The sequence below is a fragment of the Erithacus rubecula genome (genome assembly GCF_903797595.1).
Source record: "Erithacus rubecula genome assembly, chromosome: 1".
NCBI lineage: Eukaryota > Metazoa > Chordata > Aves > Passeriformes > Muscicapidae > Erithacus > Erithacus rubecula.
The window spans coordinates 73,063,284-73,086,254 of NC_136658.1; the positions used below are offsets into that span (position 1 = coordinate 73,063,284).

Sequence of the window (22,971 nt, forward strand, 5' to 3'; positions counted from 1 at the left end):
TCTACTCTAGTGATGGAGGAGAGCAAGAGCACAAGCTATTATTGGAGCATTACACGAGGATAAATAGAGAATAGGTATGGTAAGGTATCATTATAGGGTACAAAATGACCATTAACATTAATTAGTATACAGTAAAATGTAAAATTATTCAGTAATTAATATTCATAAAATAGAGCTATATCTTAATGAGTTAATAAAATAATACATAATAAATATTAATTCTATAAACTACAACAGTTGAAAAAAGAAATTTTAAGAATGACTCAAAATTTCGCAGATATTTTTCTTAATGAATTCCTCATATGAAATACAGCACTTCCAAACGTAGACAATTTAATTCTATGTAAAGCATATGCTTATTAGGGAGTCTGTAACCTAATAAGGTTATAATAGTCTAAGCCTGTTTCATGATTCTACAAATGACACAATTGTTTGTACATGGACAAGGACAGCTATTGAGTTTCAAGGGGTACTTTTTCAGCCACTGTTATAACAAAATGAACTATTTCTAAAAGGTTTTTGCTTATCACCTTGAATTATTAAAAATATATTATCCATATCTTAAGGATGTAAAATAAATATTACCTAAGTTTGACTTGTACACACTTCAAATAATACAACAACCACTTTCAGATCAATTTTCACTTTCACAGTGTACAGCTAGATAGAGAGATTGCCTTATAGATAGATAAAATGATTGAAACTACTGCATGTATTACTGTTGATTTATAAAGCTTCAAAAAATGTCTAGCTCTAAGCATTTTATCAAAGGCACTCAGGGGCAGAGAAATCTGTCTTGTTCTGTCTGGCTGTTTCATACTATTCTTCACAAGAAGCACAGAGAAGAGTGCGATGGAAATGAATTTTGGAGTTTGAATTGAAACTCAAAATATACATTTCATTCTCCCAGAGGAATGAGCGGGAGGATTTCAGTACGATTTGAACTCCAATACTTCATTTTTATCAAGCAGACATTGTTCATAAATCTGCCCCTAACAATGCATCCTATAAAACAAAACAACATACTCACTCTAAGGAAAGCCTGCAGTCATTCCCACCACTTGCAGAAACAAGAATGCAGATATGCATTTATCAAGTTGATATTTTTTAAGATGGGGCCTTCTTATACCATATTAGTAAGGAAAATTCAGGACTATATGAAGTTAAAGCTAGTCACACCTCCACCTTGCTCTGCCAGAGCCCTGTGATTTGTTGTACCCAAAGCAAGCATGGCCGCATGGGCAACGGGGGGCATTTAGAGTGTTGCTTTAATGAGTACTTTATGACCTACAAGGGATCCTAGGGTTCAGAGGGAATGCATTCCCAGCCAGCAGTCATGTCTCACCAGGTGCATGGCAGAGCTCCGAGGTGGATGGGGCTCAATGAGCAACTGCGATGGCGTCTGTCCAAAGTTCTGTATCTGCGCCTCCATGGCCTGCGGGCAGAGGAGAGGGACTGTCAGCAGCAATATGCATCAAGGAGAGAGGTCAACACACTGTGTGACAATGCAGGCATATCCCAAGTCAGCCATGAAAAAAGTCCAGAAAATTCACCCGGTGCTCTCCTCCCAGGCTGCAGACTCATCCAAGTGTTAGTATTTTGTAGACAAGCTTTGCTTCTCCTTTCAAGCATGCTTCAGTTAACCAACTAACCATTCTCATCTCCAGCTACTGGCGTTATAAGTGAAAATGTTAACCTGTGAGGACATGCAGTTCAGGTCTTGAGAGAGCTTTTGGGGTTTTTTTGCACTAAAAAGGACATATATACCTTAATAAAGTCCTTTGTAAGGAGGAAAGTATGAGGATCTCTAATAAAATAAGCTTCTGGAATCTTAAATGGGGGGAAAGAAAAGAAAACTGAGAAACAAAATTTATGCATGAAATATAATAAAAAGCAAGTAGTATTTCAACAACATTAGAAGGTGAAAACAAAAAAATGCCAGAAACAAATCTTGTTGGGCACATTAAGACTAATGTAGAAATCTTTCCAATTTGCATATATTCACTGAATATTTATTTCATACTTAATTTTATTGCATTTTTTCATGGGCTTTCAGGCTCCACAGATTAGAAATGAAAACTGCAATTTAAATGCATTCTTTAAGACAAGACTAATTTCAGAATAAATCCTGACTAATTCTATAGGTAATAGAATAAAGCATGTATACTGAAGTTCTTCTGCTACAATTCCTCAAACCATTCATTCCAACAAAAAATATATCTAAGATATATTCTTTAAAAACTTGACAGAAGGTTGTTACTTTGGAAACAATACTGTTAAAGAATACTCCTTATTTTTCAGACAGGTATTATTTTATTTGACCTTGTAAAATCAAGAATAAAGCATTCCCAGTAAGCTAAACTGTCAGATTTTGAAATGCACAGTGCATTATGTACCTATATATATATATACTGTAGTCTGAACTACTGACCCTTAATATTTTTCTTGTGAGCTTTATGAATTTTTCATTGGCTACACAGAATTAACATGAAAACCCACCAAAAAAAAATATTACTATCTTGGTAAATTTTGTTATTTCTTTCAGGCATAAAACAGTAAGAAGCATCATAAATACTTCAGGATGCAGGAAAATCCTTTTAATGTACATATTATGTCATTCCCACAAGCCAATCTGTGCTTTACTCCACTTCACAGCAGAGATCTAAGAGCAGATGTCAGAGAGAGATTCCTAACAGGTCACTGATGTCCACCACTTTTAATGCCCTAGACTGACAGGTATATAATAGAATACCACAAACATTTGCTGAAAGAGAAACTTAATGCAAAGTCCAGTCAAGCAGCTGAAGGACTTTCAATGGATTGTATCCCCAGCACATGTGATGCTGTAATTATACTGGTACAGGTGATTTCTGGTTTGTTGACTAATTCAGAGTGAACTTCAGCCTCCAAGGCACAGACTGTTTCTTAGGAACTTGTGAGCATCTCAGGTTTTATTAACATCATTTAATAATGGATTAATTTCAAATCACAGATGACTTTTTATTCAAAACCAACACATTTGTGTGGGCATATGTGTATATATATGCATATATCCATACAGCACCTATCTATATATACCATACAAACAGTATCTCTTTACACAATGTGTAAATACTTTCACTCATGCTGATATTTTAATATAGGAATAGAGAATTCACTTCAAGTCACATAAAGATAGCATTTTCTATTGCATTCAGACCTTCAAAATTGATTAGCCAGATGAGAAGAAGAAAAATTAATTATACTTCTTTGTGAATTTCATTTTCAAAATTATAATACTAATATTAACAATATCAGTATACATCAGTGTAATATATGCTCCCATACATATCTGTTGATGTTTTCAGAAAATTAATTTCCATTTTTTGGGTTTTTATCATATAATTATCAAGGTTAATTTTAATTTTAATTTTTTTGAAGGAATTCTGTGTTGAAATAAGAGTGTGAAGTGTATTTGGCAGCAATAATGAAAAAAACCCAGATCTTCCTCTCCTACCCTTTACAGTCATCGCTTAAATGATACTTATGTTCTCTCACAGGAACACTGAAATGAATTATTCATTTTTTTCAATGCAGACCAGTTCTAATTTACACATTTACTTTCACGTTGTCCGGTCTTGGCAAATTCTGATTATTTGTCTGTAAATTCTGCACAAATAAATTTTGCTGGCTTTCCCTCTCAGTTCAAGTAGATTTATGAAGGCAATAGAGGAGGAGAAAGAGAAGCAGAATAGAATACCATACTCACATGAATTTTTCAGATTATGAGGAATGGACACTCAAAATGCAATGATCAAAAGCAGCTGCAATTTTACAGTTGGAGATGTGCTGGTAAATGCTCACACACTCTACTCTCCCATAATTTTAAAACATTTAAGTTAATGTCAAGTCCTTTTGTAACCAGAACAAATGCAGAACCAAGACTTTGATATTCAGGGAATACTGAATAATTTTCCTGGCTTGCATTTACAAGACAACTGCCTATCCCCCACCCCATGGATAGTAATGTTATCCTTTTCAGTCAAAATACCATTTGTAAATCTGACACCTCTTAGAAGCCTTAAAGAAACTGAACAATGCTTATTAAAAAATACCCATAACATTCAGCTACTGCACTGAGACTACTGCTGTGCACAGCTACCACTGGTATTGTTCTCTGGAGCTCACAATACTCACAAAGGATAGAAAAACCTTGTCAAAACTTAACACAGAAGATAAACATAAGCACACAGAGATAAAGTGACTGGCCCAAGGGTATTCCTAATGCTGCCTCCTATCAGATAACTTGACACAAAATGAAAAGCAGGTACAAAACAGATCTGTGAATAATAATGTAATACATTGATTTGTTTACAAGAGAACTCTGGCTGTATCTAAAACTAATCTGAAAATTGGTAAGTGTGTGTCACGGTTTTTCTTGAGCTGTAAATCATCAAATTTTAGACTTATTTATTGGTCATAAACATTTTGTTTTAATTAAATAATTCCTTTTCTCCCATCAGATCTTGAGTGTCACATGCAAAGTGCAACACCACTCACTTGGACGTATTCTAGTCAATTTAATACATATTTTTATAAAATAAAGTTTATTCTCATTTCACCTTCATGAAATGGCCTTCATGCAGAAACAATATAAGCTCAAAATCCAGTGGCTGCCAGATTTAAAGCTTTCAGAACAGCAAAATGGAAATTATATTAGTTTTCCTTAATAAGGTGTTGCAGAAAAGCTATTTAGTGAGCTGATTTGAGATTCCCTACTGTTTTTAATACACATAAAATGGGATTTGTACTCCAGACACTTCAGGGAGTATCTGTTAGGATATGATCATGTATTCAGAAAAATAAAATGCCTCTTAGCATATTATTTGATAATAATAGGTCAGATTGAGTAAAAAAAATCTGCAAACTTGCTGGCAATTCCAAGCTTAAAATTAGTTGATCTCACACAAGCTAATTTATACACTCAAACAAAACACAACTTCACAGAATTTAATAATGGTCATTTAAAAGTAATATAAAGAAATATCTATTATATATTTGCATATGGTTTGGCCAAGAAATCAATATATCAGACAATCGAATCTTATGAATAATACAGTGATCAATATCCTCAGTATATTTTGCTCAAAGAAAATAATTCATTGGTTTTCAATTTTTATGCTCAAGGGCAGACAGAACATTCACAAGGACATTGGGATGCTGCCCTGCACCCTGGAGGATGAAGCCTTAGTGTCAGTTTCCCATGGAATGAAGAGTTCAATACATATGCTTTGCTTGTTATTCAGTCTACTGAAGTATCTGAGTTTATTATTAAATTCTAATTGAAATAAATACAAGTATGTTACTAAATAATCCACGAACTCTGCTTCTTTAGGTGTAAGAATTACTTCTAGTGGTCAAAGGCAATGCCTGCACCAGGAAGAAGTGGAACAACAGAGATGCACAGTGAAAGAAAGGGAGAGGAGAGGAGAGGAGAGGAGAGGAGAGGAGAGGAGAGGAGAGGAGAGGAGAGGAGAGGAGAGGAGAGGAGAGGAGAGGAGAGGAGAGGAGAGGAGAGGAGAGGAGAGGAGAGGAGAGGAGAGGAGAGGAGAGGAGAGGAGAGGAGAGGATGAGGAGAGGAGAGGAGAGGAGAGGGAGGACGAGGAGAGGATGAGGAGAGGAGAGGAGAGGAGAGGAGAGGAGAGGAGAGGAGAGGAGAGGAGAGGAGAGGAGAGGAGAGGAGAGGAGAGGAGAGGAGAGGAGAGGAGAGGAGAGGAGAGGAGAGGAGAGGAGAGGAGAGGAGAGGAGAGGAGAGGAGAGGAGAGGAGAGGAGGAGGAGAGGAGAGGAGAGGAGAGGAGAGGAGAGGAGAGGAGAGGAGAGGAGAGGAGAGGAGAGGAGAGGAGAGGAGAGGAGAGGAGAGGAGAGGAACCATGTCTCTCGAAGCCTTTTCCAGTGGCTTACCAATCTCTCAGTAAAGAAAGGGCTTTCCCACCAGGCTGGCTCCAGCGGGGGCTGCAGACCCCAACAGTGACTGAGCTCTGCCAGATGCACCCCTGGAACATTTGTCTTCTGAGGCTTGGGAGCCAATTCACACACTCCAAAGCTGCTCAGCAGCTTGAATGAAAGCATGGCAAATAGGAGTGGTTGGCATATTAATTTCAGAAGCACAGTCGTAATCTAAATGCAAATGCTAGATCTGACTCATCTGAAACATCAAAGAAATTAAGGTTTTGTTTGCTTGCTGACACACCTTTGTAAAAGAGGTAAACCATGAAGCAATTTATTTTTAATGTACTTTTTCCTCTAAAAAGGATTCTTAGAAATGAAGACAAAATCACCAAGGAAGATATTAACAGTTTGTTTCATTTGTAAAATCCCTTTTGCTGCGAGAGATGCCTGGTGATTTACCTAACACAAGAAACATAAAAGCATGAGCACTTTTACTATAAATCATGAAGAAAGAAATTCCTAAAAATCAGACTGCACTGCAGATAGACAATATGATTATTCTTATGTGAAGTACTCTTGTTTTATTTATCTTCACAGATTACCACAATGATCAGTAAACTTTCTAAAATTTTTATCTTTGTCTATGTTTTTATTACTTTTCCTTTTTTTACATGTTCAGGCTTCTTACTACTAATTCCCATAATCCTGGTGTGTTTTATTCTTTGTTACCACACTGAAATTTTCCTATAATCCATTTTCCCCTGTGCATGGGAACTGAATGCAATGAAGAGTGAAAATCCGTAGGCATTTGAGAAATATGCGCCACAACAATAGGCATCCACACTGCTATTCCTGAAAGTTTATTTCATTTTTGCATCCAAGTAAACATAGGAACCCTTTATGTACTCTCCCTCCTGTGCAGGCAGCACACTCAACAGCCCAGAAGCACTCTCCTCTTCAGAGCAAATAAGATTGACAGCCCTTTGGTGGGTAGCATAAACAGCTTGAAGTGTTTTTGTTTTGTACAAGTGGTGTGAGACATTGCTTTTATCTCTGCATCTACAGATGTTAAGCAGCACCAATATCTTCAGGATTTTTGATAAGTTGATTAAGAGTATTGAATTCCATTTTATTACTGTATGTTTGGAGGAAAGTGGTGTAGTTTAAACACAAGCAATGACTCAACTGCTCTGGAGGCTTCAATACAGCCAGTTATTTAATCAGGATACTCAAGGGACTGAAAGATGGGCACTGAAATGGATTTTCTCCACAGGTCACTACTTTATTAATTTAACAATGGAGAAGGGCCATCCTTAAGCTCATTCCCCTCACAGGAGATATCTCACTAGATCCTGTGTGCAATTAAATGGCTCCACAGCAGAACACCAACAGCTCAAATCTTCCCCCCAGAGCTGCCCACCCCTGAACTTCTTCCTCATTCTCCTGTGAAAGAGAGTGCTATGAAAGAGATGAGAATGTGAAAGGTAAAATCTCTGTACAGGCATGGTCACATTGGTGATCTTGTTTGTCTCAGGGAGTGCTGCCTATTACCTCTTACATGTACCTCATGAAGCTACTAATTGTGCTACCTAGTTCTCCCCTCTCTCACCTTTATATCTCTCTCACCCTTGCCCCTAGTACTCCAATAAGACTCTCTTGAGGAAAAAAAAATATTGTAAACAATCTGCCAGCTTAAGCAAACATTTGGTTAATGGACTGCAAGTGGGAAATAAATTCAATACATCTCACAAACAAAAGCAGATGAAATAAATATACCATAAAGATGAATGTCCTGCAGGCAGGGCAGGTTTATCTAAAAGTGATCCTTACTCTTTCATGCATTCTCTCACTAGTAAAGTTCCCACGTGCCTGAGTACAAATGCTTCCATTCCCCTGAAAATCGTGGAGAACTTCCTTAGGCTGAAAAGGGCTGATATCAAGGAATTAAGTGCTCCCCTCCCTTCCTAACTATACCAGAAGGAAAAGAAAAATCCTATAATTTTTCTCATTCTTGCCCCTTCCAACTCTGCCCAGAACAAAGGAATTTAGCACTACTATAAAAAAAAAAAAAAACTAAAAAAAATCTATTCTACTCTTAAGCAAAAGGTTGTGACTCCAAATTCCTCTGACAAGGTCCCTGTTGTCACTGGGGCTTCTCTGGGCACACTGCTCATTTTATCACATTCTTTTTACAGCTGTGATTTTTTAAAAAGGTGGGTCTTGCTCCCAGACCATGACAAACAATTCCCCTGCCTTTTCTTCCATACTGTTTGCCTCTATACAAAGGTGAGTAGGGAGCATCTCTTTGCTTGTAGAGTTCATGCTGTGCAAAACCCTAAACATATCCCAGAACTGAAGAAAGTAATACATTTATTCATAATTTTGTTTACAAATACAGTCAAGGTTGTTTTTTTGGTTTTTTTCTCTCTTCTGTATAGTCTAACCTAGATTTGAGTATTTCATCTGGAATGTACCTACAACAGTCATGTAGTCCAACTGCTTGACCACTTCAGGGCTGACCACAAGATAAAGCATGTTGTTTAGGGCCTTGTACAAACGCCTCTTAAACACTGAGAGGCTTCAGGCATTGGCCAACTCTCCAGAAAGTCTGTTACAGTGGTTGACCACACACTCAACAAAGAAAAGCTTTCTCATGTTAAGTGTAGACTTCCCCTGGCAAAACTTTGAACCATTTTCATGTGTCCCTGAATACCAGAGGGAAGAGCTCAGCATTTCCCTGTTCACTCCCCCTCGTCAGATAACTTTGGAAAGTAATGAGGTCATCTACCACATAAAAAAAGAGTATTATTCTCTTTTCATGCCATTATTGTCTTCAGTTGAACTACTGTATTTCTTATGTTCATGTTTATAATTATTTCTGTCCTATATAGATTGGTAACGTTTACTGAAACTCATGAATTCATTGATGTCATGCCAAATTAAATCATTGCTCTGTCATCATTAGTCCAAATCTGTATTAAGTTTGTAAAAAAAATGTTGCTTTCTTTGATCATTAAATGACTGAGTACAAAGATTAAAAAATATTTTACTGCTAAATTAATTTTAAGAGATATAATAGCATGATTCAATAATTCATCAAATATGTAACTTAATTACATAGATAGTTAAGGTTTTGAAACCTAGGCAATCACAATTGATTTTTTTTTTAGAAACTCAAAATTGCCCTTAAGTAATTTTTCAATTAGCATCTAATAAGCACCTCAGAAATAAGGAATCCTCTCAATTTGAAAAACAATTTCATCTTTTCCACAGACATTCATTCATTTCTTTTAAAACAAAACAAAAAAGAACTTGTTTTTGGATTATAAGTATTTAAGGTGACTGTCTGAAATAACTTCTTATCACTTAAGCTCTCCCTGTATAAGGAAACATTTTCATATCCTCTTCATTATTCAGACACAAACCCTGATGCTCAGATCCAAAAGGCAAAATGGGCAAAAGCTCTATGTGATTTGCTGGGTGAGAGACCAGTCTAGATGATCTTTCCCATCTGGTCTTTAGGTCTATGGAACAAACTTTGACATCTTGATTCTGCAATGCAAACTACTAAAATGTACTGCTCAATATGGAATTCCCCTTTTGATACTACTCCTTTGTATTCCTTCTTCATGGGATGGTAATCAAAGCATTATAACATACAAAATTGCAGGTGTGTCCTAATTTGCATTTGCAAACCAAACCAAATTAAACCAGACCAGATGCATTTCCTCAACATAACTCTCATTGTGTAACTCCTGTTACTAAGAAAAAGTCCTCACTCTTAGGCTTTAGCAAGATCTGACTCTGAACATCATGTTCTACTCTGCCCAAACTTCTGCTTTCTTCTTGACTTTGTGTTGCCCGTTTAAAGTTTCAGGAAATTTAAATTCTTCTAGTTACTTATACTCATTCAGAAACTACTCTGGCCTGTATCTTTCTTTCTTCTTTTTTAAAAAAAAATCTAACATGGCAGTCTTAGCTTTTGCATTTCTAGTCATTCCTACTCAGGAGTCTTTGCCATTAAGCCAAGTGTTTCCATTATGTCATCCCTTAACTAATTTATTTTTCTCTTTTGCATATGAAATACAAGCCAGGATGATGAAACCTTAATTCATATTTTTAGATTTTTGAGATGGTTGTCTGTTGGTTTTGTTTGTTTTTTTTTAAACAGAGGGAACTTATGAAACATACATTGTTTTTTAAAAAGGCTCCTAGGAGTCTAAGTGCATTACCTCCTATAATGAATAGTTATTTCAAGGTTTTTCTAAAGCACAGATAAATTTGTAACATTTTCTTGAGTAAGAAATAAAAGTCTTATGAATTTTTAAATACAGGTTCTCACTGAAACCACTACAGATTTTTAAAGTCTACAAAAGATAAAGAATTAAAAAAAAAAAAAACAAAAAAACTGTCATTATCATCCTTTAGTTGCCAGTCACTAAAATTTACAGGCATTTTAAAAAAATACAAACCTACTGCTTCTGTCTGTGATGCTACAATTGTTTCCACATGTGAAAGGCAGTGTGTGACAGCAAGAAAGACTGAAGTTCCAGCTGTGCCAGACTTAAAATTACCAATAGTACTTTTCAATACACCATCAACTGCATTTAGAAGTCTGCTAAATTTTATAAGTCAAAAGTATGTAAAATAATGCCTCAGATTCTGTTTAGAAATGCCTAACTAGATTGTACTATGCAATATCTCAATGAATTCATTAGTCAAAAAAAAAGCCCCAAAGGTCAAGACTAAAAAATCCCATAAAGTTTTGGGAGGGCCACAAATATAATTTCTCCATTAACCATACCAAGAGCTGTCTGTTCCTATGGTAATTCCCTCATTTCCATAAGGCTCCCAATAATTGCCTTTCTAACCCTTTCTCTTCCTCCTCCTCCACAACAAAAGCTCCAAATGTCTATTCTATCCTTTTCCTCTCTCTGTTGTTCATTTGTCTTACCCTGTTCCCTCCCTCAAGAAGACAGAAGTGGTGTAAATGTCCACCTTCCCATGCAATTCCATTTCCTCTCCTTCATCCCTCATTATTCTTTCTTTTCAGACAGAGAGGCTGTCCAGTTAAACTCTGTGGCACATGCAAGGCTTTATTCTGGACAAAACTTGATATTGATTTAGGGTCCATTATTTAAAAATAATTTTAAAAAGATCTTAAACTCATGCATCACTGAACCATGATCACTTATGCTGACCAGAATGCTGAGCTGAAAGCAGAATCTAGTTATTCTGTGGAAATGAAGACAGTGGTATTACACATTCATAGTCCTACAATAATAAAGCTCCAGATCCTGTGCAGGAGTAAAGATGCTACAAAAGAGAAAAGGCCCTTGTGAGCACTTTTCACTCTTGTGAAAAATTTCTTGTTATTTTCCTCTCCACTGAGGCAGAAGAAAGAAACTTCTACTGTTCATGAAGATGTCCTGGGGAAAAACACATGAAGCAAACTGCAGTCTGGACAAAACAGCAAAACTGAGCATCTTTTTCTGTATTCCACAGCCTGGTCCAGAAAAAAGAAGCAGTCAGCCTAACCTCCACTCACAGCTCTCAACAGGCCAATGCAGCAAGTGAAAATACTAGGGTATTTTCAATGGAGGAAATGCTGGGATTTAATAATTCTGAAGGATCTCTGACTTTCAAGATGGATGACTATTTCATGAGCCATGAATGGTCACAGAAGCAGAAAGAGCCTGGCTTGCTGCTTCCCACACAGCTGTCAGAAAAAAAGGAAAAGCTAACCAGGACAAGAATAAAATACAAGCACCCTAGACTTGTTAAGTCCTTGGGGAGTAATTCGGATTGAGCCAAGGAAATAGTATTGGGCTATTTCCCATGGTTTTCAGAGATACTTATGTCATCCAAATAGTGTACGGGCTCTTAACACACTGCAAAATTTCATTCTGTGGAGATAGAAGAGAAAATGTATTTGTGACCTCATGGGGTTTAATTCTATTTATTAGCTCTCCTTATTTTTTTGTTTTGTTTAAGACACTGTATGTTTTTAAATGTGATTTTTAGGGCATTGAGTCCTTTAAGCATAGGCATGCTATTCATAAAAAGGCAACATTAATACCAGTAGGAGTTTTTACTGAAACTGAAACTTCATCCATTTTTTTCTAATTAATATTTTTTGTGACTACGAGCTTTCACAGTGCTTGCTTTCAGATTATTTTAACTATGCTTTATATTTTAAAAGCTAAATTGTGAGCCTCTAAAAATTAACAATTAAAACCTTTAAAAAAATAAACAATAAATTAATGTAAAGTTTCTGCAATGACAAGCCTAGTTTGTGAGGGAATGAACAAAAATACATCAATACTTCCACCTCTTCCATGGCTTTTCTGTCCATCAACTGAATTTATCATTTTTATAAGAAAAAGTCTCAAGTTTCTTCCTTACTTCTTCTACTTCACTTACATTTCCCTCCTCTATACTCTTCTCCTTTTGTCTCTACACATATGTTTGCATTCTATTCTGTAAAACTACTACACATTTTGTGTCACCTCCTGACAAATTTGGCAATACAAAAAACAAAAAACAAAAAAACCCCAAAACCAAAAACAAACAAATAAACAAACAAAAAAAACCCTGTGAGCATTTAGGACAATATTTCATTTTTATGACTTGGGGTCAATTAATGCAACTGGGTTCGGTTGTAGAAATTGTAGCAAACTATGCTTGCCAGATAGCAATCTATGCATGATAGATGCTCATGACACTGACCACAAATTCTAAACCCATTGACTTTGGTCTACTTACATCACCAAAGGATCAATGACTCAGAAAGAATCTTTAACAATTAAGAGCTCCAAAGACCTAGCTGTCTGAAAATAATTTCATCTATAATGTATCAATTTAAAAAAACCACCCAAAACCAAATTCAACATTAATTTTTCAGAAATTAAAGATTTATAAATATATTATTGAATTAAAACAGAAAAAAAAGCACAGTAACATAGAATGGGAGTTAATGTAATCAAAGGATGCAAAGATTAAGGCAGTTACTTACAAAGCAGATGTTTTGATATGCTTGAAGTTGCCACCATAACAAAACATACCAAAATAACAGATACAGGTGAAAAAAGTCACATTATTTTCATCTTCCCGCATTGTAAATTCTTGCTAAAAATCCATTTTCACAGTGTTTGCTCATTCTAGTCTGAGGTGACCCATTTAATGAGGCTTCTACAATACCTTTTGTGAGATGTGTGCAGTCAAAATATAGATCTTTGTAAATTTCTGCCATTATGTCTAACATTTGAATTTGGCCCTCTAAGTGCTAGTTAATCTGGCACCAGACTTACCAATATCCCTATGTACATTGGCATGAGCAACTCTTCATATTCCTGTCTTTGTGCAATACATCTGCTTTGACTTTTATTTTCTGTCAGCTCTTGAAACCCTGCCCCTAAGTCAGTCTTCCCTGTGCTGTCACTGCACAAGGATGTTCTTCCCTGAACTCTCAGAGATCTTTCTGGTAAACCCATACACAAAATTAACACACCATGAGGAAGTGCAACCAAAACTCGAAAGAAAGGGGCTCCATTAGCAACTGCTCAAACCCTGCAGCAATTTGGTCAGTAGCTGACAAGAATTCAGATAATCATAAGCAGGTAGTCTTTTGAACTGCTGGGACACTGGCATCTTTTTTGTAGAAGCAAATAAATGAAGATATAGGATTAAATCTAGAGAATATAACTGTTGTGGAAAATAAATGTTGTTAATACCTCAAATGATTAGTGACCTTTGCTGCCAGAAGAATGACTTGCACATGTTTCAGAAAGCCATTATGCAGAACATACACATCATATTTACTTCTACTTATTTTTACAATTAAGAACTTCCCCTACAGGAAAACACCAAAGAAAATGAGGAAAACAGGAAAGTAAACAGCAGAACAGGCCTTCTGAAAGCTGGGCAGTAATAAAAGAGGAAAGTGTACTTAATCATCAAAGAATGCATTTTAGCTGTGATGTTTTTTCTTCTGGTTTATTATTGAAATAAAACATGATGACTGAAGACATTTCTAATGCTTGGAAAGCAGAACAGGCTCAGTATGTGTATTTTGTTCTTGTTTTATAAACATAGAACTACACAAAATGAAAAATGTGGCTTCATGTTCTGCTTTGACAAAAAAAGAAATCTCAAACTCCTTGAATAAAATATTTTCTTGTAAACGAAATAAAATGAAGTAAAGAATGTGGCAATATAACATTAGTGGTTTCATTTTTCATCTGAACAGAAAGTAAATGCAGGCTTATCACTGCTCTCAGCTTTGTCTTCCTATCACAAATCATCTGTCTTATTCCCACCTTAAGAAGGTGCACTGAGATTTTGAAAGCCCATACTCTTTACTACAAATTTTGCTTATGATGAGGCTCCAGCCATCTGCCAACCTTCAATTTACCCACTGCAGGACATAGTATCTATTTCAGAGAACAGGAAAACCTTCAAAACTCACATCTGAAAAAGGACTGATGGGGAAGTAAGTAAAATGCACATAGTGAAAGGTGTCACATATAGTATTCATCAGGTTTCAGTGTATACTAGAGTTTCACTTTTGGAACAAGGTTATACTGTTACATTTAAAATAAATGTTCTCAGTTATTTCCAGGGTTTAGTTTATAAAGAAATAATTCTGTTTGGATTATTTCCCAGAACACATTCTTCAAAACTTCACTTTGTTCTTGACATAAATTGAAAACAATAATATAGATATACTGTACCCAGGCATCAAAATGGCATTAAAGAGGCACATTATCAATATGTTTAAAACATTTAGAAAGCTCAGCTTCACATCTTTCTAAGTGAATGACTAGATACTTAGACTGAGTAATATCTGCTCCAATAAACTACTCTGTGGGAAATGTTTTGAATAATGGTTAATTTATGCTGAGGTAATAACAGCATTATACAACTGAAATCTGTGCTAATAGGAAAAAAGAAGCCCCTTCCAGCTATTTCTGTTACAATTGGCTGCAGTAATTCTCACCACATCTCTCTCTCGCATAAAATATTACTTTAAGTGTATGTGAAAATGCTTGTTACTAATTTTAAAAATCAATAATTGGTACCTGCCATCCATATGGAGAAAAAAAAACCAAAAAACCCCAGACAATAAAGAAGAAATTTTTGTGCACAAGACCTATAATTTATATATTTCTGCAATAAAAGAGAGCAATTTTGGTTAATGTTCTTTTCCTATCAGCAAAACATTAAACTCAATTTGGATAAGACTCCAGGGTTTGAAATGCACACGGAATTTCTAATGTAGATGAGAACGGGTGAAACAATTTATTCCAAATAATACTTCAAGTAGGCTGAAGTATTAGAAGATATTTTTCTGGAATATGGGTTATTTACAAATTCACTGCAGCATTCCTTTGATGAATGAATAATCTGAAATATGTAATAAATAGGCTGACTCAAGCCTCATCAGATTAATAAGTTACCATCATCTTTTCTGTCTGAATGCTCAGTGTAAAGCTGGGGGTGTTCATTGAGTGGCAGTTCTTAGCTCTGTCTGGCTAAAGAGCATTTTAATCACAAGTACAATAAATGATAAACAAATCCCAAACCTTCCAAAAGGCCATATGGATAAAAACCCCACCTGCATGCCACAAAAAATTGCCAGCTCTTTTACTATAAGAGACTGTGTTTTTTCTTGATTATAAAAGGCATCTGAATTCACATAAACATGTAACAGCATAATCCAGGAATGGTCATGAATTCAGGTAATCATGAATCCTTTGAAACACCAACTATCTCTCATCTCTAATATATTCATTAACTGGAGATATCATGATCAATCATTAATCTAACTGCTGATAATTGTTTTAAGCAATGGAAGAAGGATTTTTTTAAATTGGAGTCCTATGGATCAGAAAATTATTTTTGATTCCTTGTGATAAATGGCTTGTATTACTTAGGGTAGGTCCTCCCAAAAATTAATTTCATCTTTAAATTGAATGCATAATTCAAATGTTTTGATTATTCTGAAGCAAACACCTTCTGAAAGCCCTTTCCTCTGAGCAACAAACATACAAAAGTGCACACATTAATGTCCAAGTAGAAGTATTGGGCAATTATTGTGGGGTAACTGACCTCATGCAATTTATATTAATTCCTGATTGAATATTCTGATTTAATACGTACTTTCCTATATTTTGTATGTTCTTCTGCAGGGATCTTTACCTACAGAAATAAATATCTCACCCTCAAAAAGTCACTGTGTTTTGCTTCTTGATCAACACAGTTATCATAACAAAGTAACAGCAAATGTAAACCCTCCCTTTTCTATTTAGAGAATGGCACAGAGCTCTGAAACTCACCAGAAGACATACAAATAATTATATTATATCCAAACATGTTCCTGGAGTGAAACATTAAAAAAATTCATTAATATTCTGCTGATAATCTCTTAATGCAATAAAACATACAGGCCAAAAATAGTACAAAATGATCAAGGGTCTTTCCTCCAAACCAGTATAAATTTGGAAAATAAATCCTTGTTCTATATGTCTAGGAAAAACATTATATGGGAATGAAAAAGAAGTAGATTTCTTGACAAAAATCAATAGAATGCAACACACATTTCTTAGAGAAGAATAGAGCCCTTAGCATACAGGAAAATAATTTCTACTTTGATGAGAGCTTTAATTCCTTGACTTAACTTTGAAGATAGCAGATATTGATACTACATGCAGCTTCCAACTAATTTCACCACTATCCATATTCATACTTAAGCAGGATTGCTCCTGGAAAGGAAGCAAAGACCATCCCTTGTATGGAGGCAATTAAATACAAGTGAACATATAAGTGGTCAGTGCTGTGGGTACAATTCAATCAAGCAGATCCATAGGGGTGGTTTTGATATTCTTGTCACATCAAAGAAAGAGCTCCCAGAAGAAAAAGGTCTTAACAAGTTAAAAATGAAATCAGAATAAATAAGAATAACTCAGAGAAAGGAAGAACAAGCACTTGGTGGCAAGGGCTGGCATTACCTTGAAAGTGTTATATAGTGCTATTAGAATAGTGTGTTAATTTTTTCCTCATAAATTTGCCAGGTTCAGTCACCAGGGAAGGGCTAGCACTCCAGCTCCCTTTGTTAAAGATATATCTATCTTGCTGAGTCTTGACAGCCCTATCATGTCAGCCCTCTGTAGTAGCAAAAAGTGTTTCAGCAAGGAGGAGAGGGGGGGAAAGAAAGGAGAAAAAAAAGAAGTGAAAACTGATGTGATCTACTCTGCTTCCTGTGGGCATATTTCACTATTGCAGATCCAGAGGGATGCTTTGTTATTCCTGTCAGATCAAAGAAAGAGATAACAGAAGAAAATATAAGAGGAAAAATATAACCCAGAAATGAGGGTAGCTGAAAAGCACTGCAAGACTACCACATCATTATGACTTTTCAAATTATTTAAATATGCTAAATATCAAGTCATCACCAAAGAAATAAATATTGCATAGGCCATATGCTCTGTTAGCTGCCAGAAAAACTGTCCTACTAGGATTAGTTTATGGGCACAGCAACTGCCTGTCAAACACCAGCAATTTTAATCATTTTTCAATTTGCTGTGTGAGTTGTAAGTATGCTCAGGTATCTTGACAGGTTCTCAGGAAAAATATCTGAGCCCTCTAGGTTCACACTGCCCTGCTTTACTACACCCTTGCAATAATTCCTGCTGGACTGGGGAAATGCAAGCATATGGTGAAGATGCAGCAGTCACAGGGAAGTCATTGTAGTGCACTGCTAAGATGGATTTGCAGCTCAACACAAGGATGATGAAAATTAGCCTTAAATCCAAAGCAAACCAAAAGATTAAATGATTTTTCAAAATATTTCTAATCACAAACAAGGTGAATGTATCAAAAAAGTAATAAACAGAGAACTGGCTATGCTTAAAAAAAAACAAAAACCCAACAATCAAAAACCCCCAAATAGTACTTTTATGCAAGTAGATGTGCTTTCAGTAGTACATATGATTAGCTTTTTATGCACTAAGCTGTCTGCTTAATTATTTTGTGTTTCATCTACAGGGCATTAAATTAAGGTAGCAATAAATAAAAATAATTTTGTCTCATCTATTGCATTGTATACAATAATGAGCAGTATGGCTGGTGGCTTTCAGCCACAATATTTTGTGTTATACAAGTTCCTAACTTGAAAAAAGCACAATTCAATGGATTTTTGAGTGCCCCCATTTCCAGGAGGCTGGGGAAGAAAGTGGCTCCTAAAATCTGCAGATATTCTGGGAGAAACCAGGGGAAGAATTATTTTTGACCAAAGAAGTGGACCAGTCACAGTAGTGCACCTGTAACACCAGAGCACTATAAATAAACCATATTTCCTGTATTGTTCTTTATATATTAGCATTCTCAGCATCAATCCCCTGAAGTCAGCCAAGTCTGTCTAGTGGAAAAGGATTTGGATTATGATGTAAACTAACAGTAAAGACAATTCCAAATAACATCTAATGTCCAATATAACTACTGTTTACATATTAAAAAGAGATACAGGCTTTGTACCAGGGATGTTCTGTCATGTTTCTCCACAGGAGAAGACTGTCATGGTAAAGTTCATTATCAATTACTGCCTTACAAGTACAAGATGAGTTAAGCTGTCATAATTTTTTCAGCCAGGAATCCTGTGCTGTCAAAGAATGTCAATTTTTAATCTGACAAAAGGAAGAAAATTATCTGTTATTCTGACCTCTAATTTCTTGACATTTTAATGCTGTAATTGCTGTGGTTAGTGCTGCAACCATTATTCCACCTGTCAAGTAAGAATGAATCAATATCCTTAAGCTGTTCAAGTTTTTGCTTCCACCTCACTGCTTTTACTATAAAAAAGGTTGAAGTGGGGAAAAGAAAAAAAGAAAATAAAAAAAAATAACAATTTTGGGCCTGGAAAATGTTTATTTAATTTTATATTTTTACACAATTTTTTCCTCCTCATTACAATATGACTAGGAGAGCATTACAACTGACAGAACTGGAGAGTTTATCAATTTCTAATAATAAAATATTGAACTATGATATTAAATTCTTTCTTTTTATTCCATGGGGCATGTCATTCAGGACTTTCCTGTTGCCTTTGTAACAACTTGAAGTAAATTATTAAGACCAATTATTTTTTGTGGTATCAGAAATTACAAAGTTGTTTGAAAAAATCAAATTGAGTATGTTGAAATGAAACCAGTTTATTTTAGCCATCTGGTGCAGATCTTAAGTTGCCAGAGAGGTATTACAGGGGCAGATGTATGTGATTTCATAGACTGAAGTAATATAAAACTTAACACTAGTCCAGTATTATGGTTTCTATCAGTAGGAATTCTCTATATGGAAAATGAAGAAAGAAAGTCAGATGGAAAATCTGCTATTAAATAGACCTGCAAAGAAAAAAACCACATTTTTCCAATGTTAAACACTAGAGATTTCTTGGAGAGCTCCCAAAGTGTAAAAGAAAGATGTAAGGAATGCCAGGGATCATTTGTTCCACCACTGAATATTTTTTTTTGTAGATAGATGAGTACAGAAGTAACTTTAATATTCTTCACAGAAAGCTAAGAACATATTTTTTAGTGGTTAAGTGAGGTGCCCAAGCAAAGGGTGAAAGTGCCAACAGGGCTCCACCTTTTTAAATTATATCTTTCAATCAGCTCAGACATAAATGGGAAGGTGTTTTTTATTTGGAGACTTATTTCACAGAACAAATTCAGCAGTTCTATATGAAATTAGTTATGGCACAGTTACTGCCATACTCGAGCCCACTGGGCTGATAATAACTGCTGCCAATAAGGTTGGATTGATTGGCTTATTCTACAGCCATGCATTGAGAACATTCACCATCTTCTCAGACACAGAACCAAAATATTTTACTTTTATTAACAAAATAAACATCAAGAGCACTTGGATACTGAGAGATGTGTTTTCTGAGATAACTGCAGGGTGCAATTAATTCTAAATTGCAGTGTTTCTAAATGAAAATGCCAGATACCACCACTTGTAAATATAATATTTTACCACTGTAAAATATTATAAACAATTTTTGTCACTATTTTAGAGGTGCTAGTGCTCTAATCCTCACTTTCTGTATTTGCAAGGGATCTTCAGAGGCTTTTAAAATATCTTTTTACTTTTAATTTATTTTCTGGAATATTTACCAAAAGCCAAAATAAAGTCAATCTAACCCAAACAAGCACAAATCGAACAACAACAAAAAGGCAAAAACCCCATCATGTATACTTGTACATGGTGCTGTATATCATCAAGATATCAAATGCTTTATTATTGGCCAGAGAATATTTGCTAGCTTCATAAACTGAGCCCTGGAAAACAGAAAGCAGGTCTAAATCTATCTATATTTAAATATGTAATGTAAATTCTGATTAAAATAAATTAAAATTATTTTTAACTTTCTTATGACAAACCAAAAGTCAAGAATCATGTGGTGTCTTGGAAGAAAAAGCATACTATTTTTAAATGGATCCATACAACTTTATTATCTATGTATAACAAAAATAAGGAGGATTTATTTTTTCTGGTCTTTTGCCTTCTCATTTCTAACAATGACTTTTATATATAAATCTAACTTGTTGCAATGAAGATTAAGTTTTGCTCTTAGAAATTTACAGGGTGTAAATTACTTAAGAAGAGGCTTACATATCATTGACATAAAGAGCACGGGTTAGATGTACAAGTGAGTGAACCAAAACATCTCCATGAATTTTCATAAATTTCTGATGACAAGTAGAGCCTCAGGAGAGCTGAAGAGTCTCATCATGTCATAAGATGTTAGCTGAGGTGCACAGACAGACAGATAGACCACAATCCTACAAGCTGCCCTGTGGGAGTAGACCCTAAAAGTCGAGACAGAGGAGTCTGCCCGTGCAGATCAGGACCCTAAGCCAGGCAAATCCCTTGTATTCATGGTGCTTGACACCTGTTTTATACTTAAAAAAGCACTGCTGATTCTTATCTCTAGAAAAGCATGACTCTTCTCATGTTCAGAGTTTTAAATCCAGAAAACTGTTATGCAGATGTCAACATCAAATATTTGAGGCAGGGGGAATCAAAGCAATTCTGGCCAGTGTTAAAACTAAGAAAATATTAACTGTTTAAAAAATCTAAGCATTGCGGTGCATGCAGTGAATATCCAGTTCTAGGAAGCCCGGGGTCTCAACAGTTTTTCACTTCTGCTCCTAAAAATATCACCAAATGTAACAGAATGAGAAAACACACAGCTTAAAAAAAACCAAAAAACCATGACTAAACTCAGCTGTTAGCTGAATGAACGCTTCCTAGAATCTACTTCTTTCTGAAATCTGTAGATTTCTGTCTCCAAGATTGGAAACAAACAAACAAACAAGCAAAACCCCATTGCCTGGCAATGTACATTATGACTGTTTTGCATACAGCAGATGGCAGCTATCTGGGGGAATGGGAGATTGTGTGTAGAGCTTCATCACAGCAGTACTCATCTAGCAGCTGTTGCTTCTTCACACTTTTCACCAAATTTCAGTTGTTTTAGCCAACAAATGAATAGTATTAGAAAATCATCATGCAAATTAATAGGTACTAGAAAACCATCATTGGAATTATTGATCTTAGTGAAAACAAATATAGTCACTGGAAGGAAATGTATCAGGATATCTAGGACAAATTTTTTCTTTTTAATTTACTGTTTAATTTAAATAGTCACTTGTATGTATTTCCAGATGTATATGTATATTTCATGCATACACATATATATAAACAAAAGTACTTGAATGCACAGCAAATAGAAAATATTTACTATTTTGGTAACAGTTTGATTATACTTTATGTGATTAAAAGTAATTTAAATATTTGCTACAGTTACTTTAGAAAATACATTATTTCTCAGACACATTCTCACCAACATCACCAGCATCTGACTGTACAGGTTAGATTTTTTTTTTCCTCTATGACTATGAGGGCAGGGTTTTTTTTCTGTTTTTTCAGTTTACTAAGTGAACTTAACACAAGTAAATTATAAAACATACAAGACACTATATTAAAGAATATACATTGCATTATAATTTTCTACACCATAACTGAATATTAAATCTATTAGGTCCATTTGTTTTATTGCTTGTTTATTCATAATTGCTCCTGAAATTACCTGGGGCCTAAATTCTGAATCAAGTCAAACACATCCATTTTGTCCAGCAGTGAAAGATGGAAAAAGCACCATCTCTTGTGAGATGACAGCAGTTTTTAGTATGGAATGACAGTAAGCACCTACCTCCCTGAGGACAGGATCAGTGATACTGTCCAGGTTCACAGAGCCTTCATATGTTAGGTAGTGGAAAACGTTGAGTGCACGCACAGCTTCTGGTCCTCGTTGCTTGTAGCCAAATATAAGGTCAATCCACTGATGAAGCTGACATGACACAAACTCACTTTCCAGGGCCTGCAAGTGAAATACAGAATTAGGAAGTAACTGAGAAAACATAGCAGGCATCATTACATTTTCTTTTCAGCCTTATTTGATATATTAGAAATCTTTCAAACATTAAAAAACTTGACTTATTCTATTGAGAGAAGCAGTAAACAGATATTCTCTTTTTCCTTCACGTTTAATTCATGCTAATTTTCTTCTCAGCTACTGGGTTTCTGCTAGGTGCAAGTATTTTAAAAATTTCTGGGCTTTTCAAGTAAGTTACATAATTTGTCAAAAACAAAAATATGGAAATAGCAGAGAAAATTTTTAAAAAAAGCAGTCTTCCAACTCAAACAAGTTATAATTATCTTAAATCTGAAATGGAAATCCCTCCATTGTTTTTATCACACTGCCAGTACTCAGCACAAATAATTCCCAGCTAGGAAGTTCTCCACGTCTTCCTGAACAAAGTTCAGATATTAAAAGCTAAACTTTGAGAAAATATTATTAATTTTGTTCATTTACATCCAAAGGAGGATGCTTCAGAGCTAATCACCAGGCACTGCAGCACCAAGCCATGCCCTGTTTACTAGCAGCAGCCCCCTCACCACCCCACAAGCAGGAACAGCCT

General features: G+C 35.4%; 1 protein-coding gene across 8 annotated transcripts in view; it reads right to left on the reverse strand.

Moving 5' to 3' along the window:
- Window positions 1-22,971, reverse strand: part of NBEA (neurobeachin) — a 451,247-nt gene that overhangs the window by 22,683 nt on the left and 405,593 nt on the right. For 6 of the 8 annotated variants that reach the window (XM_079333487.1, XM_079333486.1, XM_079333485.1 and 3 more), the window contains 2 exons: window positions 22,203-22,370; window positions 1,346-1,435 (listed from right to left, as the gene is read on the reverse strand). In XM_079333487.1, the coding sequence (XP_079189613.1) occupies window positions 1,346-1,435; window positions 22,203-22,370 (258 nt within the window). Of the gene's footprint in view, window positions 1-1,345; window positions 1,436-1,767; window positions 1,831-22,202; window positions 22,371-22,971 lie in introns of all 8 variants that reach the window. The other 2 variants (XM_079333484.1, XM_079333483.1) reach the window with 1 other exon arrangement.